We start from the raw sequence: 26,375 nt of genomic DNA on the forward strand, positions 1-26,375 counted from the left end.
GATAAAATTGCCGAGGATCTAGAAGATGCAGCTAGACGGCATAATAGTAAAATATTGTACTGGCACGTTAACAAATTGAGAGGTAGTAGACAATCCGGACTTGTCCCAGTTAAAGATAGGAATGGGGTGGCAATTAGCGATAAGACAAAAGCTAAAGCAAGATGGGCCGAACATTTTGAGAATTTGCTTAACCAAGATAGAGTTGCAGGAAAAAATATAGAGGAAAATGAAAAAGTTTGTGATACCTTGGATGTGAATGAAGATTTGTTTTATGAGGAGGAATTAGAAACAATACTAAAAGGATTAAAGAATACTAAGGCTCCAGCTGCTGATAGGGTAGTAAATGAGTTTCTTAAATATGGTGGCTCTGAGGTTAGAAAGAAGTTATTGGAGATTATGAATATGATTTTTGAAAAAGGGGAAGTACCTAATGATTTTAGGAAAACCTTAATTAAGCCACTTTATAAGAAAGGTGATAAAAGTGAGTGTGGTAATTATCGAGGCATTAGTCTGGTCTCTGTAGGTAGCAAATTGCTTAGTAATATGATACTTTTTAGACTGAGAGATGCCGTAGACAAAGTTTTAAGAGAAGAGCAGTGCGGTTTTAGAAAAGGTAGAGGATGTGTTGACCAAATTTTCACTCTTAGGTTAATAATTGAGAAGTGCCTAAGTTTTCAAACACCTTTGGTCCTCAGTTTTATAGATTATGAGCAAGCGTTCGATTCTGTTGATAGAGGAGCTTTAGTAAAGGTTTTATCCTTGTATGGTATACCAGACAAATACATTAAAGTGATTAGTGCTATGTACGAGAATAACACTGCTGCGGTTAAGGTAGGAAATGAGGGTAGCAGCTGGTTTTTTATTAAATCAGGAGTTAAGCAGGGTTGTGTTCTATCCCCCTTTGTATGGATTATTTGGATGGAATTTGTCTTAAGGAGCACAGGAAAGGCAATGGGAGACCACGGACTCAAATTGGGAGGAAAAAGTCTCCTGGACTTGGATTATTCTGATGAGTTAAGCATCCTAGATGAAAGTGTGAGCAAAATAAATGAAGTTTTAGAGGTTTTGCGAGTTCAGGGTGCTAGTATTGGTTTGAAAATTAATGTTAGGAAGACCAAGTCACTAAAACTAGGAATAAGTGAAGATGAAAAGGTGACGTTGGGTAATGAAAAGATTGATCAGGTGGGCAGTTTTACTTACCTTGGTAGTATTATTAGTAAAGATGGTGGGAGCAGTGAAGATGTTAAAAATAGAATAGCCAAGGCTCAGGGTGTTTTTTCACAGTTAAAAAAAGTCTGGAAGAATAGGAAGATAAGTCTGCAAACCAAGATTAGAATCTTAGAAGCTACAGTGATGACAGTGGTCAAATATGGCTCTGAAGCATGGACGCTCCGAAAAGCGGATGAAGATTTGCTAGATGTTTTCCAGAGAAATTGCTTAAGGATTGTTCTGGGTACCCGGCTGACTGACCGTATTTCAAACAATAGGATATACGAAAAATGTGGTTCAATACCGCTTTCTAGGTCTATAATGAAAGAAAGGTTGAGGTGGTTAGGACAAGTTGTTCGGATGAAGGATGACAGATTGCCGAAGATTGTTCTTTTCGGCCAACCATCTAGGGCTAAACGGAAAGCAGGTCGTCCCCGTCTGGGTTGGGAGAACGTCATAAAGAAAGATTCAATGGAAATGGAAACTTCCTGAGAGGGTGTAAAAAGGGAGGCTTTGAATAGATTGGGATGGAGGAGGAGCGTGCGTAGCTGTGTTGGCCTCAGGCGGCTTGGTGCTGTGGTGAGTAGTTATTAATAGTAGTTAGTAGTATGTTTAGATCCGTGGCTCCCAACGTGGAGCGCAGACCCCACCTGTGGGGCATAGTAATATTTTGGTGGGTAATGGGCAGGACGTGCACCCATCGACTGACTATACTTTAGAGCCCTAATTTTGAAAAAAATAGAGATTTTTACATGAATGGTGTCACGTTCATATGCATTTAAAGACCAAAAAAAGATACATTATACTATTGCGATGACGTCTTTCATTGGGTAGAAAATGCTGTATTTAGATAACATTTTTTATTAGCTCAAAATATGCCTAGAAGACGATCCGAAAAAAATATCAATTTAATGACTTTTTAAGCATCTTCGGGGTAATACACGTACAATTTTGAAGAACAAGACTCAAATATCACGAGGGGGCATTGGGAGTTTAGAAATGCCTGGGTGGGGCATGACCCAAAATTAGTTGGGAATATCTGGTTTAGATATTTGTATACGTAGAAATATGTTTTCTTTAAAATCTCTATACCCTATAGGCAGATGAATCAAATACTTCACAAAATGAAAAACATTGACCGGATGTTATTCTTGTCAGTTTTAGGGAGGATTTTTCAGAAGTGTATGAAGCACAGCATATAAGGCAGATCAACAGCATAGTCAGTAGTTGCAAGTTGATTTAAAGTTAATAGACACAATAGAGACGCAAGGTGCTGAAAGTCAGTGTCTTCTTCGTTCTAGAAGAAGCTTATGATGGATTAAAAAAAAATATGGGCATACATAAATTAATATGGTGATTAAGTCACTGGAAAGAATTAGAACTAAGGGCCACAAAAGTAAGAACACAATGATTAGTTATAACAAATAACATGCAATTTTGAGAAATTTAGTTTTAGTTCAACTATCCAATAAAAGTTCCAATTGCCTGTTAGAGGGTTCGACTTATGTTTGAAATGTCCTTGGCATAGCATACCAAAGACAGTCTGGACAGGGAACGAGTCAGTGACGATGTCAGTGATATCATGTTCACAGATATATAAAAGGAGGAATATGGATCCTTTTTTTGTGGACTCCTTTACTTGACTGGAATAAGTCGAGGTTGGGGGAAACTTGGTATACTTTTTTCAGGAGGCCGCTGTATTCGGTGGTATAATCTGGAATACCCAATTCTAGAAGCACCGATGACAGCTTGATTCACTTTAAGCTAAATAGCTATCAGATGCAGCAGATGCGACGATGTCATCAACGATGAGTATAGATCCTCTGCATGAAGTCCACAGTTCCAGAAAAGGAGGAAGGGGGCTGCTTCTTGACGATTCAGTGGAATAAGTTGAGTGGGGGAAATTAGAGTCATATCCATTTCTGGAGGTAGGGTTATTCGAATACGTAACATGGAATACAGAATCCTAAAAGCACAGATGATAAGAAGGGAGCTTGAATAATTTCAAGTTTACCAGCTTTCAGATGCGGCACAGAGAAGTCGAATGCATGTATAATGCCAAGTTTGGTGAAAGAGACACCCTCAACTAAACATTATACATAAACTGAACTATTGGCTGCCATGACAAAGGCATCGACACACCAGGTCACAGCAGTGAACTATTGTTGCTGCCTTATGTGCCTCCTGGTATAACAGGACTTCAGTCTAAGTTAAAATAACTTTTACAACAAAAAAAAATCTATTTAGATTTAATTTTTTTTTTGTTCCTTCTCCAAAAAACCTGCTATTTTGATTTTCAGTCTAAGTTAAAATGACTTACAAAAATTAAATCCATTTAAGTTTTTAAAGTTTTTTTTTCCTTCTCAAAGAAAGAGACATTCATCTTGATTTATGTGATTACATCCATGTTGATTTCCACTTGAGAAATTCTTTCAACTGGATCTTGGCATATGCTGTGTTTTAACTTTGCATGGGGCAAGAGCGCAATAACACTCATCTAAAATCTTCCCTCTACATATGAGTTAATAACCGTACAATAAAACTTATAATAAAGCATTATATTTAAAAAATAAAATAACTCACAGTCGGCAAGTCTCTCTTCAAGTATAGCAACTTGCTCACTTAGCGACAGCAAGCGGTCTTCAGAAGGAGATTCACCTCTTTCAATTTCTCTCTCCTGAAAAATAAAAAACTAATTTAAACGAATCAGATATTTTCAAACCACCTACGTTCAACATTTAACATTAAAAAAGTTTCTGATAACAAAATATTGTACGATAAGCTCTGAATCTGATGTTATTTAAAAAAAAATAATGAAAAAAACTTTTTCCACAAATAAGTTTTTCAAAAAAAGGTAAAGAACTCCATTATACCAAAAATGAACAACAATAGAATCAAATAATCTACCAAGTATACAACTACCATAAATCAATATCAATAAATAAATGAAACCAAAAACAAAACAGAAATTAAAATAAATAACACAGTCAAACTCAAAACGAGCAGAAATTAATATGAGTAGGGTTCTAACCAACATGCTTTCTAAAAACCAAAATATAATTTGTACTTTACTGAAAAATATTCCAATGAATATACTGAAAAAAATGTGCATTATCAGTTTAATATACATATGCTGATATTTATTCCTTAAAATCTTAATTAATATTTGATTTCCTAGGTATAAAATTGAAAACATTAAAAAAAAAAGATTCAGTAAAGTATAAATTTTATTCTGGCTTTTAGAAAGCATGGCGTTTAAAAACCCTATTGATTTTAATTTCTGCTCGTTTTGAGTTTGACTCTGTTATTTATGTTAATTTCTGTTTGTTTTGGGTTTCATTTATTTATTGATACTGATTTGTGGTAGTTGTATGCTTGGTGGATTATATGATTCTATTTTTGTTCATTTTTGGTTGAATGGAGTTCTTTACTTTTTTTGGAAAACCTATTTTGTGATAAAGTTTTTTTTTAATTTAATTTTTGTTCGTTTTATATTGACATAGTCTTTTTCAGGGACAAAGGCTGAGCCTCTTCTAAAGTTAAACAACCATCCCTTCCATAAAAACCTTAAATACCCCCTGGGCATAACTTACAACCCTTGTCCCTAATCTCTGGGGCTTGTTTCAACCCCAAAAGCCTTGTAATATGATGTTTAGACTGTTTTAAATAGAATAGGTATCTCAAAATTTCTATTAGATGTATTTCGGGATAATACTACCTGTGTGTGTGGGGGGGGGGGAGAGGGTAGCTGCCCTCCGATCACTTCCACTCTTAAAAAGAGCACTAGAGCGTCTGATTACCAATCCAATGAGCCCCCTCCAAAGTTTATATGACAACGCTTTCTTTAATAACTCATTACTCATACTCATTCAGTCTCTGACCAGTTCACATCTTAAAATAAAAAGTACATTTCATGGATTAATTTTTTACTTGTGGATAAACCTAGGCACGGAGCCAATTGATTTTGCGTAAGAAATTATTAAGCTAAAATCTGATTACACAAGTGACTTGCATGTGATTACGGCTTAAGGATTATTTATGGATTGTGGCTTTGGATTAGTATTCAGCACTATTATCATCTGAATCGTGCATTGAAATACTTGGACTACTTGCAATTACTTGAAATTAATTGCAAATTACTGGATTAATTGGCCCACTCAAAGATAAGTAATTATTCATTTTCAGTGCTACGCTCATGTCGAAATTCAAGCCTTTTGACATTGTTTTCGCTAGTTTCAAAAGTTACTCCGCTTGGCCAGCAATTGTTTTGCAGTCAAAAAGTGGTGCTAAAGGATTATGGAGATATACATTTTTTTGCTACGGCGATCATTCTGAGCACCAAGTTTCAGAGTCTAATTTGAAATTACTTTCAGATAACCCTAGTGCTCGCAAAAGAACGGAAAAAGATGTTGGTAAAGCATTTACAGAATTAGATTCGTTTTCAGACATTTATAAATCGTCGTCACCTACTTATCTATCATTAAACCCAGCGAGCGTCATTGCAGAAGACTCACTGGCACCTAGCCTAATCCTGCAAAAAATAGCTTTTACTTAGGATGAATTAAATCGGACGCAAATGAATCTTACAGCTGAGATTTCCCGTCAAGCTAAGGCTAAACTATCAGACCCTGATACAGCGAATCAAGCAATTGATATTATAGTAAAAAAAATTCATGATGCTATTTCCATTGATTACAACCCAAAATTCCAAGAAACAGAAAAATCACTCAAAGGACTAATTGCACTGGCTAAAAGCTTAGAACGTAGGATTTTGTCATTGGAATCGAAAGTGGATGATTTTGAACAAGAAAAGATGTTGGATTGGTTAGTGATGAATGGAGTAAGCCAGAGGCCTGGAAATGACCTAAAGAAAGAAGTATCGGTTATCATTAAAGACAAGATGCTGATCCCTGGTTTTGAAGTTAATAATATTGTAAATATTTATCGATTTAGTTTGAATGATTCAAATGATCAATAAAAAGTGTCTCCGGAGCTAATACGCTTCAGAAATGTGGAATTAGCTCGATTTATTTTCAAAGAAAAGCCTAAACTAGCAAAAAGTGGAATATTTTTATCGGAATCGCTAACAAAAAAGCGTCGTGAAATTTTAAATACGGCAAGAGATTGCTTCGGTAAATTTAATGTATGGACTGACCGCGGGCAAATTTTTACCGAACCACCTGGTCAATCAATGATACGAAAGATTCGATCATTCGCAGATTGTGCTTTTATTTTTTTTTTTTTTTTTTTTTTTATTTTTTTTTTTGTGCATGTATATTTTATGATTTAATGCCATATCTAAAATCGATTGTCTTTTTTTTACTGGCAAATTAGAAACGCCCCCAGTTGTAGGACGACTTTTTGAGCTTGAAAATAACCCGTTAGATGTTTTAAGCATTATCAATAATTATATCGGACATGTCAACAGTGATTTGATTACAGTGAACCACACAGTAATAAGTAAATATGTTTCTAGTATGAGGGAGGCTGTCAAGCGGGATGGATATTTTTCAGTGCTCCAGTTGAATATCCAGGGTCTTTGTTCTTCAATTGACCATCTAAAACAGATTGTTTCGGATGGGCTACCTGACGTTGTTGGTTTATGCGAGACTTTTTTAGATTCTAAAAATGATGTGCTTTTGGATTTGCAAGGTTATAAAATGGAACGACTGAATCGACCAAAGATTGCCAAGGGTGGTCTTGCTTTGTATATTTCTAATAATCTCCCATATTCTCTTAGAATGGATTTATCCAAAAATATCGAAGGTGTCTTTGAGTCACTTTTCGTATATATTAAATGTGGAGGTAAGGATTTAATTGTTGGTATTATTTATCGATCTCCTAGTGGCTCTATTCCACTGTTTCTACACACCCTTAATGATCTACTGGATACCATCCTTAAACAGACGACTGAATTAATTATTATGGGAGATTTTAATATAAACTTGATGGATATAAAGTCTTCTGTATCTTTGGATTTTCTGTCGTCCATGCTTGCCGCATGTACTTTACCTTCCTTATGTATCCCATCTCGCATAACAGAGACTACGTCATCTCTGATTGACAATATTTTCTGTACGGCCACCTTGATCCAAAATTATGTTTTAGTGAGCGACATTTCCGATCATTTCCCTGTTTACTCTAGATGCTGTTTTGATAAACTGACTATTGAGAGGACTTGTGAGTCTGGTAAGAGGCCTTTTAGGTTTGGTGAAGTGGAATCGATGCTTCTTAAGTCAAGATTGGCAGAAATTTCTTGGGGTGGTTTTGAGAGTGATTCTGATTTTTGTATTTTATTTTATACTTTTTATGAGTCTATTAAAGACGCTGTTCTTGATATTTTTTCTGTTTCACCTTCTAATCGTAAGTCTAAGAATGCTTTTCCTCTAAATCCTTGAATGACCCCTGGTCTCCTTTGGAGTTGCAGGAGAAAAAATAATCTCTGGAGGGCCGGTAAGTCTGCTAGCCCTTCAATGAAAGCTATTTGCTTTCAGCGATTTAAAATTTATAGGAATATTTATAATTCTGTGTGTCGAAAGGCCAAGTCCCAGTATTATTTTAATTGTTTTTCAGATTGTGGAAAAGATATACGAAAAACTTGGTAGGTTATAAATTCTGTGCTTAGGCCCTCTTTTCAGTCTCCATCAACCCCTTCTTTTTTGGATCTCGATGGAAAAATCATCGACGGTGACCTTAATGTTCAAGATGCATTTACTTCATATTTTGCTAATATTGTTAAAACGACCGCTTCGGCTGTTGGTTCTTCTCCTTCAGGATCCAACTTCAGGTCTTATCTTGGGCCACCTTATATGAAGTCAATGTTTTTGGAACCAGCGACGGAGAAAGAAATAGCTAAAATTGTTATGGGATTGAAAAATTGTTCGTCGTCTGGCCCTGATAATAATCCTACTAATGTAATTAAGGTCATACTTCCTTCCATTCTTTATCCCTTAACAAAACTTATTAACCTCTCCTTTCAGCATGGTATTATCCCGAGTAGTCTCAAGCGTGCTCGAATCATCATATTATATAGGGGGGGGGGCACGAAATGATCCAGCCAACTATCGGCCAATTTCTTTGTTGTCTGTGCTTAGCAAAATATTTGAGAAGGATATGCTTTCTCGTCTTAATAATTTTCTTACTTCTAAAGATTTTTTTCACGATTTTCAATTTTGTTTTCGATCACATCATTCAACTAAGCAAGCTTGTGCAGTTTTACTCAATTATCTTCACTCGGCCATAGACTCCCATTTGATTCCCGCTGCTTTGTTTCTGGAAGTTTGTAAAGGCTTTGATTCTTTAACCCACAGTGTTCTTCTATTTAAACTTTCTCATTTTGTCGTAAGAGGTAGTGTGTTTTATTGGTTCAAGTCTTTCTTGTTTGGAAGAATAATTTCTGTTGATCCACTTTTTCGCTCACCATCAAGTGTTGACCAGTGGGCCCCTCAAGGGTTAGCTTTAGGGCCGGCACTGTTTTTAATTTATATAAATGACCTAATTTTTGCAGTTAGAAATAAAAATTCTCTTCATTGCTGTCGTCTATGTCATACAACAGTCTCCCGTACCCATAACTTGTTTGCATACATCGGATTCTCTTGTTACTTTTGTCGATGATACCACCCTTATTACTTCTGGGAGAACTGAGGAAGAGGTTTGCACAAAGTTAGTGGACCTCTTTGAGAGAGTTTCAATTTAGTTTGATGCTAACTCTCTTGCCTTAAATATTTCTAAAACTAGTTTTTTAGTTTTTTCTCGTATATCCCAGGCTTGTCCTCAATTATCTAAAATTCATATATCCAAAGGCTTTATTAGTAGACCAAAGGATGGCATTGTCCGTTTCCTAGGTATCCTCCTAAATAAAAATTCATTTTTTAAAGACCATATTGATTTGACTAAAATGAAGGTATGCATAAATCTGAGTATTCTAAGAAAACTAAAACAAATCTTTCCTGGACCAATTCTAAGAACCCTGTTTCATAGCTAAATTCGTTCTTATGTTTTCTTATGTCCGGTCATGCGGATGTCTACTTTCCCTTCTTTTCTCAAACCGCTTTCAAATACTTACGATAAAGCCATAAATCTTATCCAGGATGTAAGTCGTTCGGCAACTAAACCGTTACTTGATATTAAAAAACTTTATATTCTTTCCTGTGCGTCTTTCGCTTTTCTTCAGCTCCATGGTGATATTCCTAGGTCCCTTAGATTTACGTCTTCTTTTGTATCTGATCAGTGAAATTATCAACTCCGTAGTTCTCTAAATATCCAAATTCCCCATACACCAATAATAAGATCCGATTTTAATCCTTTTGTTGCGTGTCATTTGACATGGAACACCCTTCCCGATTCGGCTCGAGAATGCCACTCGTTTGGCACCTTCAAAAGAATATTAAAAAAATATTTGTTTTTATGTGATTAATTTTTTTTTACTTTTGCCTGCTGCCAATAGTTTTATTCATTTAATTTTTTTTTTTTTTTTTTTTTTTTTATATATATATAGATGTTGTGATTCACTGTAGTTTGATAAAGCTTATTTAGTGAACTCTCCTTTTTTTATAGATGTTGTGATTCACTGTAGTTTGATAAAGCTTATTTAGTGAACTCTCTTTTTTTTTTTTTTTTTTTTTTTTTTTTTTTTTTTTTAAGAAAATTCTTTACATGTTAAAAATTAAAATGGTTATGTTTATATTTTTAAATATTAATGTTATGTTTATATTGTTTAAATCTTAAGTGTTTAAATGTTTAATGTTTATTTAATCTTTTCATAATCCCCCTCCTACAGGCCATGGAGCCTTTGTGGGGATTTGTAGATTGTTATGTAATTATTTTACTGGTATATGGAAAATAAATCTATCTAATCTATCTATCTAATCTATCTATCTATCTATATCCCTAGGGCATAACTTACAACCCTTGCCCTGAGGGATGGGGGGATTTTGATCCTTAAAAACATAATTTCCAAACCTTTCTGATGTGCTAAACAAAATGGCTATCTGAAATTTTGATTGTATGGGTTTGGGGAAATGATGGGCATGGATGAGGGGGGTGGGCATTTGCCCTCGGATCACTTTCGACTAATAAAAAAGGCACTAGTCCTCTCAATTTCCACTAGAATGAGCCCTTTTTTAAGCTTCTAGGACAAAAATTTCTGTAAAAAATATATATGCCCCAAGGGCATAACTTAGGACCCTTGTCTTGAGGACTATGGGGGGAGGGTTGTCATCCTCAAAGACATAATTTACAGACCTTTCAACTACGTTGAACAAAATGGCCATATCAAAACGTTGATCGGAAATGTTTAAGGAAATGATGGGCAAGAGGCGGGGGTGATTCTCCTTCCGATTACTTTCGACTATTAAAAAAGACAATAGTCCTCTCAATTTCCAATCCAATGACCCCTTTTTGAAGTTTTTACAACACTTTCTATAAAAAATATTATGAGTCTTGATCTAGAGCGTGTGGTGTAAAGAACTTTTTTTTTGGATAAACCCTGTTTTACATTGTGAGTAATTTCCCAGTGGACACTTATATAAAGATTTTTTATAATTGGCTGATCTATAGTCTGGTTATTTTGACCGCTTTGATTTCCCCTGCGAACAATTATTTTAGCTCAGTGTTGCCGATTGGAGGTTGCCAATAGAGGATTTTATTAGGTAAATCTTATAAGCCTAATGCTACTCCCCGTAGTAGCATAATATTTATAGGCATGAATATATAATGAATATATATATATTCAAATATATTATGCTACTACTCCCCGTAGTAGCATAATATTTGTAGGCATGAATATGTAATGAATATATAATTTATAATGTCGACAAAATATATATGATTTCAAATTTTCTTCTTCATTAATGCCCAGCCATGTCATATATTTGACTTTTGTTATTGTGATTTAACTTATTATTTAATTTGGCTTGGTAGCATCGAAAGTGGCCTCCCCCAGGCCATTCAGCGTGTCCCCAGGTGGCGATAAGGGAACGCTCTACAGATATGTAGGGTACCTCCATAGGAGGCACGGACCAAGGCGGGACCTTGTCCCTGGGGGTCCATAATAGAATCTGGGGCACCCTCACCCGGGGTCATAAATACAGGCGGAGGAGGAAGAAGGCCCCTCAAATGTACACTCAAAAGGGCCCACAAAATTCCCATGAGTTGCAAACCATCTCCCAGTAATGGGTTAAATTGCATGGTGATGCAGAACACCATCGCGGGAGGATCCTCTATAGGAGGACAACTGTGGCAGGGCGTAAGATCCAGATCTATGGAGAACGGCCTCTGCAAAGGGCTGCCTCGACCCTTTCGGGTACCTGCAAGACTGGGGACCTTGCGGTCAACTCTATTCCCACTTGAGGAGTGGCACCCCTCGAGGAAATCATATCCTAGTAAACGACACAGCATTTACAGGGGATTCCGATTAATGATCAATTCTTCTGGGCTTAGTATGTTTTGATGGGCGTCTTTGGGCTGAAAACCTCTTCCTAGCTAATTTATCTATTATGGGTTGCCTCCCCGCATTAGCATAATATTTGTAGGCATGAATATATAATGAGTCGGAGGTGATAGGCTTGAGCCTGTCTGTGCAGGATTTCAACTCTTGTTGATAGAAGAGCATCGCCAAGCGCTGAAAACCATGCTGTGACCAAGATGGGACCAGGATTGCACAAAGCCTCCATTCATGGAGGTCCCAGGGACTTCTTGCTGTCCGGTTCTAAGCTGGCTTAAGCACTTCGGTGCAGACTTGAGAAGATATGTGATCCCCGTCCTGCACTGGTATCCGGGATCATTGCTTTTCCTGAGGCGAAAATAATTTCAATCATTTAAAGAACATGAAAATTGAAACTTGGAATGTTACGACATTAAAAGATGACTATCGTATCGACATTTTGACTAACGAATTCCGACCATTCTAATTGGACTTATTTAGGAGTTTCAGAAACTCATATCCAAGGGGTAGGACAGGAAGCATGAAATTAGTTGATATAGAATTTATTTACTCAGGCAGGAAAGATGGGGTACATAGACAGGGAGTAGGGCTCATGATGAATAAGGAAGCTGCTAAGTCTGGCTTAGGCTGGGAAGGTATTAATAGGATACTAATTGCTCATTTTATGACTAGAAAGTTCAGGGTATCAGTTATAGTAGTATACGTCCCTGTAGAACCGACTGACGGAGACACTGGTGACTCAGATGAATTTTACTTACAGTTACAGGAGCAAATGGACAAGGTCCCAGGTAGAAATATGATGTTAGGACTGGGAGATTTTAACGCCCAGGTTGGTAGAAATAGGGATAGATGGTATCCCAGCCTAGGTAAATTTGGTGTAGGAAAAGAAAACAGTAATGGATACAGACTTTTGCAATTTTGTATGTATAAAAATCAAGTTATAACTAGTGCCGTGTTTGGTTATAAAATGGCTCATAAGTTAACATGGTATACACGTAATGGTAAGACGGCAAACCTTATTGAATACTTTATAGTAAACCGAAGACTGGCAGGATCAATACAAGATACTAGGGTATATAGGAGTGCTGTTATTGATGTTAAAAGTAGAAATCACCATCTAGTGGTGTCTAGGGTTAATTTAAAGCTGAAATTTAGGAAGGGTAACTACCTCCCAGGAAGTTATGATGTTGGTAGACTCCAGGATGAGAATTTGAGAGGAACTTCCTAGGAACTGTTGAATACTAAACTTGAGATTTTAAATTTGACAATGTGGAAGATTGTTGGAATAATTTAAGAAAAGTAATTTGTGAAGTTGCTGAAGGTGTATTAGGAAAGAAAGCTAGAACTGCAGCTAAGAATATTAGTGAAAAAGCTTTATGTTTAATAAAAAGGAGAAAGGACTTGTACAAGAATTATCTGAGTGATAGATCGTATGAAAACAAAAGAAGTGTAAAGAAAGTGGAGAAAACATTAAAGTATGAACTAAGGAGGTGTGAAGTGGAGGCCATGGATAAAATTGCCGAGGATCTGGAAAATGCAGCTAGACGGCATAATAGTAAAATTTTGTGCTGGCACGTTAACAAATTGAGAGGGAGTAGTCAATCCGGACTTGTCCCAGTTAAAGATAGGAATGGGGTCGCAATTAGCGATAAGGAAAAAACTAAAGCGAGATGGGCCGGACATTTTGAGAAGTTGCTTAACCGAGATAGAGTTGCAGGAAAAAATATAGAGGAAAATGAGAAAGTTTGTGATACCATGGATGTGAAGGAAGATTTGTTTTGTGAGGAGGAATTAGCAACATTACTAAAAGGATCAAAGAATAATAAGGCTCCAGGTGCTGGTAGGGTGGTAAATTAGTTTCTTAAATATGGTGGCTCTGAGGTTAGAAATAAGTTATTGAAGATTATGAATATGATTTTTGAAAAAGGCGAAGTACCTAACGATTTTAGGAAAACCTTAATTAAGCCACTTTATAAGAAAGGTGATAAAAGTGAGTGTGGTAATTATCAAGGCATTAGTCTGGTCTCTGTAGGTAGCAAATCACTTAATAATATGATACTTTTTAGACTTAGAGATGCCGTAGACAAAGTTTTAAGAGAAGAGCAGTGCGGTTTTAGAAAAAGTAGAGGATGTGTCGACCAAATTTTCACTCTTAGGTTAATAATTGAGAAATGCCTGAGTTTTCAAACACCTTTGGTCCTCAGTTTTATAGATTATGAGCAAGCGTTCGATTCTGTTGATAGAAGAGCTATAGTAAAGGTTTTATCCTTGCATGGTATACCAGACAAATACATTAAAGTGATTAGTGTTATGTACGAGAATAACACTGCTGCAGTTAAGGTAGGAAATGAGGTTAGCAGCTGGTTTTGTATTAAATTAAATACAAAAACAAGTTTTTTAAACTGAAAATAAGGAGCGACATTAAAACTTAAAACGGACAGAAATTATTCCGTATATGAAAGGGGCTGTCCCCTCCTCAACGCCTTGCTCTTTACGCTAAAGTTTGACTCGTTCTCACAACTTTATTTTTTAAAACAATAAAAAACTTTAGCGTAAAGAGCGAAGCGTTGAGGAGGGGACAGCCCCTTTCATATAAGGAATAATTTATGTTCGGTTTAAGTTTTAATGTCGCTCCTTACTTTCAGTTTAAAAAACTTGTTTTTTTTTATTTAATTTCTGATCGTTTTTTAGTTAATGCAGCTTTTATTTTGACTCACCGTCATTGAATAAGTAAACAAAATTTGCATAAAAATTTAACTTTTCTTTTGCTAAATGGATGTCTCTAAATTTGGTTATGACGTAATTTACAAATTAACTTACGCAACTAACTTCTATATTCGTATATTTTTCTTCTGGCAAAAAATACAAAGTTGCAGATTTTTGCAGATATGAGCTTGAAACTTATGTAATAGGGTTTTCTGATACGCTGAATCTGACGGTGTGATTTTCATTAAAATTCTTTCACTTGTAGGGGATGTTTCCCCCTCTTTATAAAATCGGGTAAATTTTCTCAGGCTCGTAGCCTTTGATGAGTAATACTAAACTTAAGAAAATTTATATATTTAGAATCAGCATTATAAACCCATTCTTTTGATACATTTATTGACATCAAAATTCCGTTTTTAAAAGTTTCGATTACTATTGAGCCGTATCGCTTGTTTTTTTTATTGTTTTTTTTTATTGCGTATATGTTATTACGTATATGAGGGGGTTCTCCCCTTAATCAATACCACGCTCTTTACGTTAAAAGTAAAAAAAAAAAAATTGATTCACAAACCCCTGAATCACAAAGGCCGTTTAATTAGAATAGATAGCTCTTTTGAAAGCACTAAAAAAAACTGTAGCGTAAAGAGCGAGGTATTAACTTGGGGCAGACCCCCCTCATATACGTTATAATTTCTGTTCGTTTTAAGTTCTAATGTTCCTTCTTACTTTCAGTTGAAAAAACTTGTTTTTTTTAATTTAATTTCTGATCGTTTTTTAAATAATGCTTGAAAATCGGGCGCCTCCTTCATAGAAATGTCCCTTACCCCAAAGAAACATCCTCCACAGAAAGATTCTCCAGAGTAACCCCCTCCTCTAGCCCCCCCCCCTCCAGAAAAAAATCCTTCCTGAAAATGTTTGTATACTTCCCAATAACCAATAAATAATGCTGGCGAGTCCGGCGCCCCCTTCATGGCAATTTCCCTTCCCCCATGAAAACTTCCTTCATGGGCAGATCCTCCAACATAACCCCCGACCCCCCCCCACTCCAAGAAAAAAACCCCTTCTGAAAACTTCAGTATACTTCCCAATAACCAATAATATATGTTAACATTGGGTAAAGTTCATAACTTTTAGCCCTCCTCCTGGAGACTTCGGGGGATTAAGTCATCCTGAAAGACATATTTATGATATTTTCCATCATGCCGAACAAAATGGCTATCTCAAAATTTTGATCGGGTGACTTTGGGAAAAAAATAAGCGTGGGAGGGGGCCTAGTTGCCCTTCATTTTTTTTGGTCACTTAAAAAGAGCACTATAACTTTTAATTTCCGTTTCAGTGAGTCCTCTCACGATATTCTAGGACCACTGTGTCGATACGATCACCCCTGGGAAAAAAAAACAAAAAAAAACAAAAAAACAAATAAACACGCATTCGTGTCTTCTGGCAAAAAATACAAAATTCCACATTTTTGTAGATAGGAGCTTGAAACCTCTACAATACGCTGAATATGATGGTGTGAATTTCATTAAGGTTTTATAACTTTTAGGGGGTCTTTCCCCCTTTTTTTGGAAATCAGCCAAATTTTCTCAGTCACGTAACTTTTGATGGGTAGCACTAAACTCGATAAAAGTTATATATTCGAAATCAGCATTGAAATCTGATTCTTTTGATATATCTATTGGTATCAATAACCCGTTTTCTAGAGTTTCGGTTACCATTGAGCCGGGTCGCTCCTTACTTACAGTTCGTTACCACGAACTGTTTGATCAGGAGTTAAGCAGGGTTGCGTTCTATCTCTATTTATTTGGATTATTTTGATGGGCTTCGTTTTAAGGAGCACAGGAAAGGCAATGGAAGACCACGGAATCAAATGGGGAGGAAAAAGTCTCCTGGACTTGGATTATGATGATGATTTAAGCATCCTAGATGAAAGTGTGAGCAAAATGAATGAAGTTTTAGAGGTTTTGCGAGTTCAGTGTTCTAGAATTGGTTTGCAAATTAATGTTAGGAAGACTAAGTCACTAAGGCTAGGAATAAGTAAAGATGAAAAGGTGAAGTTGGGTGATGAAAAGATTGATCAGGTGGGAAGCTTCGCTGACCTTGGTAGTATTATTAGTAAAGATGGTGGGAGCAGTGAAGATGTTAAAAATAGAATAGCCAAGGCACAGGGTGTTTTTTCACAGTTAAAAAAAAGTCTGGAAGAATAGGAAGATAAGTCTGCAAACCAAGATTAGAATATTAGAAGCTACAGTGATGACAGCGGTCAAAAATGGCTCTGAAGCATGGACGCTCCGAAAAGCGGATGAAGATTTGCTAGATGTTTTACAGAGAAATTGCTTAAGGATTGTTCTGGGTACCGGTTGACTGACCGTATTTCAAAAAATAGGCTATACGAAAAATTTGGCTCAATACCGCTCTCTAGGGCTATAATGAAAGGAAGGTTGAGGTGGTTAGGGCACGTTGTGCGGATGAAGGATGACAGATTGCTGAAGATTGTTCTTTTCGGCCAACCATCTAGGGCTAAACGGAAACAAGGTCGTCCCCGTCTGGAGTGGGAGGACGTCATAAAGAAAGATTTAAAGGAAATGGGAACTTCATGGGCGGGTGTAAAAAGGGAGGCTTTAAATAGATTGGGATGGAGGAGGAGCGTGCGTAGCTGTGTTGGCCTCAGGCGGCTTGGTGCTGCGGTGAATTGTTAGTAGTAGTAGTAATATATAATGAGTCGGAGGTAATAGGCTTTAGATTGTCTGTGCAGGATTTTGACTCGTGTTGATAGAAGAGCATTGCCAATTGCTGAAAACCTTGTTGTGACAAGATGGGCCCAGGATTCCACAAAATCTCCATTCATGGAGGTCCCAGAGACTTCTTGCTTTCCGGTTCTAAGCCAGCTTAAGCACTTCAGTGTAGACTTGAGAAGATATTTTATCTCCATACTGCACTGGTATCCAGGATCATTGCTTTTCCTGAGGCGAAAATAATTTCAACGATTTAAAGAACATGAAAATTGGAACTTGGAATGTTACGATGTTAAAAATGACTATCGTATCGACATTTTGACTGACCAATTCAGACGATTCGAATTGGATTTATTAGGAGTTTCAGAAACTCGTATCCCAGGGATAGGAAGCGTGAAATTAAGTGATATAGAATTTGTTTACTCAGGCAGGAAGGATGGGGTACATAGACAGGGAGTAGGGTTCATGATGAATAAGGAAGGTGCTAAGTCTTGCTTATGCTGGGAAGGTATTATTAATAGAATACTAATTGTTCATTTTATGACTTAAAAGTTCAGGGTATCAGTTATATATATAGTATACGCCCCTGTAGAGCCGACTGAAGGAGATACTAGTGACTCAGAAGTTCGAGGTCAGTGAAGCGTGTGTCATTTCAAATTATTAATATTGGAGCTTCCTCCATAAAAAGAGTGGATTTATTTAGATACTTAGGTATTTGTATTGATTCAACTCTGTCGTTTAAGACGCATATTAGTAAACTTAAAGCAACAGTGTCCAGGAATCTCGGCTGTTTGCATAGATTAAAGTTTCTGTTTCCATACCAAATCATTAGAACTTTATATTTTTCATTAATTGATTGTTATTTCCAGCATTGTCCGAGCGTTTGGATATTGAATTTCCCTTCACATTTACGAGGACTCCAAATTGTTCAAAATAAATCAATAAGAATTCTGGACCATTTTTTAGCACACCCTAGGAAGACAGAGGAATTATCTGAAACTAAAACTATCTTTTCTATTTCTTGATATTCTTGGTTTAAAACAAATTTTTCACCTTAATCTGGGCATATGGTTTCTGAAAATCAAACATAAAGATCATTTTTTTCAATAGTATGAATCTTTTGGTTGAAAAGAAACATAGTCATTTATCAAGAGCTAGGATTAAGTTTCTTTTCCTGTTTGTTAAAATTGAGAGATCCAGACTAAGTTTAAGATATCAACTTCCTCATATTGTGAATAAATATAAGTTATTTGAATTAGTAAGTGAATCACCATCACTATACATATATAAAAAGAAATTGAAAAAGATGGTCCTTTCAGCCTACAGTAGCTGGGATTGATTGTATTATTGATTTATTTTTAAATTTTAAAGTAAATCCCATCCCTATCTCCGTGAGTCGGTAGTTAAGTTATGTATGTTTGTTTGTTTGTTTTTTTTTTTGTTTTTTTTTTCTCATTTCTTCTTTAAACTTATTTTAAATTTTGTTATGTTCTTATCAAATTTTCTTTTCTTTCTGAAGCTATGTTAGCGGAAAGTGTAATTTTTTTTTTCCCTATTGTTTGATAAAGGAGACATTACGAGATTCCTCTCTTCTCCTTTGTACAAAATTTATGTATATGTTTTTGTTAAATAAAGTCAAGTCAAGTCAGATGAATTTTACTTACAGCTACAGGAGTAAATAGACAGGGTCCCAGGTAGAAATTTAATGCTTTTGCTGGGTGAATGTAATGTTCAGGTCAGTAAAAACAAAAGTGTATGCTATTCCAACGTATTTAAACCTAGTAAAGGAAAAGAAGACTGTATCAGATTCCAACTGTTCCAGTTTTGTAGGTACGTTTATCTAGGTATAGCCACTGCGGTATTAGGACATAAAACAGCCCATAAGTTAACATGGTATTCACGTGGTGGTAAGACAGCAAACCTTGTTGATTATGTTATAGTAAACCGAAGACTGGCAGGATCAATACAAGATACTAGGATATATAGGAGTGCCGTTATTGATGTTAAAAGTAAAGATCACCATCTAGTAGTGTCAAGGGTTAATCTAAAGCTGAAATATCGGAAGGGTAACTACCTGCCAGGAAGTTATGATGTTGGTAGACTCCAGGATGAGAATTTGAGAGAAACTTTCCAGGAAGAGTTGAATACTAAATTTGAGAGTTTAAAATTTGATTATGCGGAAGATGGTTGGAATCATTTTAGAAAAATAATTCGTGAAGTTGCTGAAGGTGTATTAGGGAAGAAAGCTAGAACTGCAGCTAAGAATATTAGTGAAAAAGCTTTATGTTTAGTAGAAAGGAGAAAAGACTTGTACAAGAATTATCTGAGTGATAGATCATATGAAAACAAAAAGAATCTAAAGAAAGTGGAAAAAACATTAAAATATGAACTAAGGAGGTGTGAAGTGGAGGCCATGGATAAAATTGCCGAAGATCCGGAAGATACAGCCAGACAGCATAATAGTAAAATATTGTGCTGGCATGTTAATAAATTGAGAGGGAGTAGTCAATCCGGACTTGGCCCAATTAAAGATAGGAACGGAGCCGCAATTAGCGATAAGGAAGAAACTAGAGAGAGATGGGCCGAACATTTTGAGAATCTGCTTAGCCGAGATAGAGTTGCAGGAAAAGATATAGAGGAAAATGAAAAAGTTTATGATACCTTGGATGTGAAGGAAGATTTGTTTTGTGAGGAGGAATTAGCAACAGTACTAAAAGGATAAAAAAATAATAAGGCTCCAGATGCTGATAGGGTAGTAAATGAGTTTCTTAAATATGGTGGCTCTGAGGTTAGAAATAAGTTACTGAAGATTATGGATATGATTTTGAAAAAGGGGAAGTACCTAACGATTTTAGGAAAACCTCAATTAAGCCACTTTATAAGAAAGGTGATAAAAGTGAGTGTGGTAATTATCGAGGCATTAGTCTTGTCTCTGTAAGTAGTAAATTACTTAGTAATATGATACTTTTTAGACTGTGAGAGGCCGTAGACAAAGTTTTAAGAGAAGAACAGTGTGATTTTAGAAAAGGTAGAGGATGTGTCGACCAAATTTTCACTCTTAGGCTAATAATTAAGAAGTGCCTGAGTTTTCAAAGACCTTTGGTCCTCAGTTTAATAGATTATGAGTAAGCGTTCGATTCTGTTGATAAAAGAGCTTTAGTAAAGGTTTTATCCTTGTATGGTACACTAGACAAATAAATTAAATTGATTAGTGCTATGTACGAGAATAACACTGCTGCGGTTAAGGTAGGTAATGAGGTTAGCAGCTGGTTTTATATTAAATCAGGAGTTAAGCAGGGTTGTGTTTTATCTCCCTTTATATGGATTATTTTGATGGACTTTGTTTTAAGGAGCACAGGAAAGGCAATGGGAGACCACGGAATAAAATGGGGAGGAAAAAGTCTCCTGGACTTAGATTATGCTGATGATTTAAGGATCCTAGATGAAAGTGTGAGCAAAATGAATGAAGTTTTAGAGGTTTTGAAAGTTCAGGGTCCTAGAATTGGTTTGAAAATTAATGTTAAGAAGACTTAGTCACTAAGGCTTGGAACAAGTGAAGATGAAAAGGTGACGTTGAGTAATGAAAAGATTGATCAGGTGGGCAGCTTCACTTACCTTGGTAGCATTATTAGTAAAGATGGTGGGAGCAGTGAAGATGTTAAAAGTAGAATAGCCAAGGCTCAGGTTTTTTTTTCACAGTTAAAAAAAAGTTTGGAAGAATAGGAGGATAAATCTGCAAACTAAGTTTAGAATATTGGAAGCTACAGTGATGACAGTGGTCAAATATGGCTCTGAAGCATGGACGCTCCGAAAAGCGGATGAAGATTTGCTAGATGTTTGTTCTGGGTACCCGGATGACTGACCGTATTTCAAACAATAGGCTACGCGAAAAATGTGGTTCAATACCGCTCTCTAGGGCTATAATGAAAGAAAGGTTGAGGTGGCTAGGGCACGTTTTGCGGATGAACGATGACACATTGCCGAAGACTGTCCTTGTTGGCCAACTATCTAGGGCTAGAAGGAAAGCTGGTCGTCTCCATCTGGGGTGGGAGGACGTGATATAGAAAAATTTAAAGGAAATGGAAACTTCGTGGGCGGGTGTAAAAAGGGAGGTTTTGAATAGATTGGGCTGGAGGAGGAGTGTGCGTAGCTGTGTTGGCCTAAGGCGGCTTGGTGCTGCCGTGAGTTGTTAGTAGTAGTAGTAGTAATCTTATAAGCAAATTTCAACCTTTCCTTAACGTGCGTCGACGGTACTGCGTTGTTTTAGGGATGTCGACCGAAATGGAGGAAAAATTATTCGTGAATGCTGTGTTGAAATTTGTGAGCCGTAGTATGGAAAAAGGAGAAAAACTGGAGGGAATAGTTGATACAGGTGTCGGCTTTTTCACACCAGAAAAAATTCTGAAAGCCAAAGAATCGCTCCATCAACTAATGCAGTGTACAACACGCTCTAAAATTCACGCAAAAGATGAAGAGAATTTTACAGACATTTGCAGATGGATTCATCAAGCTCACGTCAAGAAGACCAAATTGCCAACCTTTGTTATTGATTCTTTCTGATCAGTCCCAGCTACTAGTGAAGCTACTGCAGCAGCCGCATCTATTAAAGTGAATAAGATGAACGAAATGTCTCGAGTCATCAAGGGTCACTTTGCTATTAATGCAAACAAAGCCATAGAATGGCCAAGCGCTTCAAATCAGCCTGATAAGCCCTCCTATGCAATCGTCCTGAAAAATCTTCCCGAGTCGCTTGACACCCCAAGTGCTAGGAAGAGATTCGTAGATTTGGTATGTGTGGATTCTAGTGACATATCTGAATTACGGAAAGTCAAATCGGACTGGAAGCTAGTGGTTCGTTCGAAAGACACAGGTGAAACCAATACTGAGTCAATCAAGACCAACCAGCCGCAGATTTCCGCTGCCATAAGGAGCCCTAACTATATTGGTGTAGTGAAACGAGTCCCCTCTGACGTATCAGCGGATGAACTAACTGCGCTGATCCCCAGAGCTACGAAGTCTGAACAGCTTGACAGTTCCCGAACGTTCAAGGTATTTTTCAGCTGTTGATCGGATTTGGATAAATTTCTTAAGGACTCTGTGAGGATCTATTACAAAAAACTGCTCACTGAAAAATTCTGTTTCTTACCCTGTCGTTGCTACTCGTGCCACAACCAAGGTAACCTAGCTGCCGAGTGCACCAATAGCCCTCTCTGTTCCAGATGTGGTGCGTCTAACCACGTCCCCAAAAAGAACGATGCAGAAAAGTGGACTCGTGCTATGTTTTGCGTTTCGTGCAAAAAAGCGGGTCATACCTGCTATAGCGTGAAGTACCCGGAAAACCAGCAAAAGGCAACTCATTAACATACTGAAGAACGAAATCTCTAACATTTCACTACTCTCTTGGAATATAAACGGGAATTTTTCCGAGCGGTCTTTTGTGGTTGACCAGTTTGTAAATAAATATAATGTAATATGCCTGCAAGAACATTTCATCATAGAAGCTGGCCTAAACCTACTAAATCTCTGGCCGTCCTACTCTGTCTTCTCCGTGCCTGCAAAACGTTCATCTCCACGGGGTTGTCCATCTGGCGGTATTGCTACGTTGATTAGCAATCGTCTCGCGTGCGAAGTACACGATAACAGTGACAATGTTTTTGCAAGAAGACTAGATAACCTGCTAGTTATAAATGTGTACCTTCCAACTGATTACCGTGACGACAAATCTGATAGTACTTTTGGTATAAGTGCTGCCAAACTAGCCTGTTGCCTTAAGAAAGCCGAGCGCGACGGCCCTTGAGTGCATAATCATGGGTGACTTTAACTGTAATTTGGAAGTTGATCTTAGTGCCCAAAACAGTCGGTGTTGCATTCTAATAGGGATACTTGAGAACCGCTTTACTATTCACCGGAAAAACCAGGACTTTGCGTATATCCCCCAATCTGGTTCTACGTCCAATCTAAACCCTATTGTTAGCTCTAGTTCTTTGCCAGTACATGATGTTTTTCTCCTTCCAAAAAGTTTCACTTCGGATCATTTCCCAGTTCAGTGTATTATCAGTAGGCCTACCTCGTTTTCCGCTGGGAATAATTCGTCGGCATTCACTCAGAGGAGGCATGAGGTTCCGGTTTGGCGTAAAATTGATAAATAAAAGTTTCAGAAGGGTACAGAAGGACATCCTACTACCCATTAAAGACATGTACAACCACCTATAGGCTGAACTCCTACTTCCTGGCCATGGTCGAGCCCTCACTGAATATACACCAGACGTGATGCTGTCCTACCGAGGGAATCTTGTAGTACCAGTAAAAACGGGTGCTAGACAAGGATCAGTCACATCTCCTTGTCCATTAATAACTGTATTATTGAGCCACAGTCTACTACCGAGACAATATGCATAGCTCGAGGAAAAAACGTTATAATGATAGCCTACGCCGATGACATTCTGAACCCCAGCCACATAGTCGCAGGTACAGAGACTACCTTCTCCACACTACAATCATGTCGGAGATTCTTCTGTTCAACTGGCGCCAGAAAGAGGTCTCGTCTGTGAGGCTGGGTGAACTGTCTGTAGCCCCTGTCCTGAAAATTATTTATCTTGGTTTACCAATTGGAAAGGACCTGAAAATTACCCGCTCCCTTCTTATTGATCACCTCCGTAAACGCCTGGCTTTTGCTTACAATACAGTAGTTTCATCTAAAATCCGCTAAAACCTTTAATTCTGGCTCGACTTTATCACGCAGTATTCCTTTCCATTTCCTGTATCTAAGGCCATTTTGGAGAATTTTCCCCGAGCCAGAGAAAAAAGCTCAGATCCACGTTTTTTAAGTATGCGAAGTTCTTGTTGCGGCTCCCACCATGGACAAGAAATTCGCACCTCGGTAAAAATTTTAAAATTGCGGACCTGACGGCAGCTATAATTGAACAAATTAAACGGTACATCGAGAAAGTTTCTTCCCACCCTTGGTACCGTTTGCTACGGCAGGGACGTTTTGTTCGCCCTAGTGCCTGGTCCTTTCTTTTTTCTTTCGTTTATACTCCGTCTGTGTTTTCCTGTTGTTGTAGACGGGTTAGAAATAAATAAGGACTTAATTAAAAATGGGGAAAGCCTTTCATGTCTCAAATCTAAGATGTTGGAGTTTATAATCTTATCGTCGGTTGCTTATTTAATTAAATTAGTTGCAATTGTGTCAACATTGTAATTGTTGCAATTTTAAATAGAATGATTATTTACTTTCTTTTCGTAAGAGCCAAATATATGTGATGCTGGTTATTCTCAATCTTGGTGTCAATTTTTCTCTGATTATATATTGCGTATATAACTCATAATGTAACTGTCTATTAATTATCCATTTTTTTAAGAATTTTGTTTCATGTAATGAAGTAAAAAAAAAGTCCGTGATTGAATAATTTCCTTGTTTCTGATATTTATGCATATCGGAGTAAATGAAACATTTGTTGAAAGTGACCAAAATTCAAGACCAGCGGAGGAAAGTGTCGTTTAATTCTTTTACCGTCTCTTGTTATATTTAGACTAGTTGATATGATTATCTATTGTATTTTTTAATTCACTGATGATTATTTGGTTTAATGTTTTACCAATTGCGGCAGTAGAGATGCCTCAGGAGGTCCGGGGGGGGCTCCTTATATGGGCATAGAGTCATTAGGGAGAATGATTGCGTAATCGGTCAATGACCTCTTTCACCAGGTGTGTTTTTGGCACGCTCTTAGCGAATGTCAATGTTGTTGTTATTGTTTCCGAGGCAAATGTCAAGGTCAATGTTGTTGTTGTTTTGTACAGAGTCATTAGGGAGAACACGTGGTTAATGGGGTCATTATTGTTATTATGTCCAAGTCAACTTTCCGGTCTTTTCAATCTAGAGTTGACAGTTATTAATCTTTTAGGGTCTATGTATTTTCTGACATATGAAGTCAAGTTCATTAATTTCTTTGGTCATCGACCAGAACTGTCTCAAAAACGCTGTGTTAATCACACATGATTTCATGATTGATTGATTGACACAACAGAAAACTCATTTTGTTGTTCTATATAGAAGTGATTCACGAAAGGCGCCTTAATTTGATGTTTCTAACAAGAGAATAGTTTCCGAGCAGACGTATTGATCTTAGAGCGCGAAAAGGTTTCCAAATAGATTGAAATGCATTGGCGCAGAGATGCCAAACAAAAGGAACTTGCCGAAATTCCGTTTAGGGTTAATTTTGGCGAAACCGTTTTAGCTATTTTATGGAACTATTTCGGCGAAACAGCTAGAGACATTTTAAAAGGTGATTTTTGAAGAGATTTTGGAAGAGGTTTTGAGTGTGGTCGTTATAATACACAAGTTGTATTTTAACAGTGTTGTGAGGTCCTCTACCCCAACCCCAAAGGCTTCTCATACCCCCCCCCAACCCCGAACGAAGCCCCCCGGCCTCCAAGGCCCCCCCAGCGCGCAAAGGGCCCCCCGGGCCCCCAAAAGCCCACCCCGACCCCCAAAGACCATCCCCGGGACCCCCACCGGCCCATCGAGCTTCCTAAGGACCCCCGGGATTCCAACCGCCCTCCTCCGTGCTACACCTGTCCCCCAGCCCCTCACATGCCCTCCCTGTGCACTGCAGGACGCCCCCCCGGTCCGCACAGGCCCCCAAAGCGCTCCAAGGGCCCCCGGCGCCCCCCCAGGCCCCCCCCCACCCCCAACGGCCAACCCCCGGCCCCCCCAAGGCCCCCCGAGCGCCCCAAGGCCCAACGGGCGCCCAAAGGCCCGCCACCGGTCCCCAAATGCCCCCCAAGCCCGCCACTGCCCTCCCTGTGCCCCAAAGGCCCTCCCAGTGCCCCAAAGGCCCTCCCTGTGCCCCAAAGGCCCTCCCCGGCCCCCCAAAGGCCCCCAAGGTCTCAAAGGGCCTCCGGAGCCACCAAAGGCCCACCCAGACCCCCAAAGGCAAGCCCCGGGCCACCCAAAGGCCCTCCCCAGGCTTCCAAAGGCCCTCCCTCGGTCCCCAAGTGTCCCCCAGGCTCCCAACTGGCCCCCCCGGCCCCCACACGCCGTCCCCCGGCCCCCCAAGGTCCACCGGCCTCCCCAAGGGCCAACCGGGTCCCAAAGGGCCCCCCGACCCCAAACAGGCCATACCCGAGCCCCACAGCCCCGCCCCGGTCCCCAACAGTCCACCCGCCCCCCACACACCCACCCTGAGCCACACAGGCCATCCCCGGGCCCCCCCAAGCCCCCTCGAGCTCCCCCAGGCCCAACGGGGTCCCAAAGGCCCGTCACCGGTCCCCAAATGTCC

At 38.3% G+C, this 26,375-nt stretch overlaps 1 protein-coding gene across 1 annotated transcript in view; it reads right to left on the reverse strand.

Moving 5' to 3' along the window:
* The window catches only part of LOC148943752 (epidermal growth factor-like protein 8), a 128,937-nt gene that overhangs the window by 17,682 nt on the left and 84,880 nt on the right, over window positions 1-26,375 (reverse strand). Inside the window, exon 8 of the mRNA XM_089101478.1 lies at window positions 3,793-3,886. Within this exon, the coding sequence (XP_088957604.1) occupies window positions 3,793-3,886 (94 nt within the window). The remainder of the gene's footprint in view (window positions 1-3,792; window positions 3,887-26,375) is intronic.

This window comes from Artemia sp. Qi Xiang Cuo, chromosome 15 (genome assembly GCF_049724085.1).
Source record: "Artemia sp. Qi Xiang Cuo chromosome 15, ASM4972408v1, whole genome shotgun sequence".
Lineage (NCBI taxonomy): Eukaryota > Metazoa > Arthropoda > Branchiopoda > Anostraca > Artemiidae > Artemia > Artemia sp. Qi Xiang Cuo.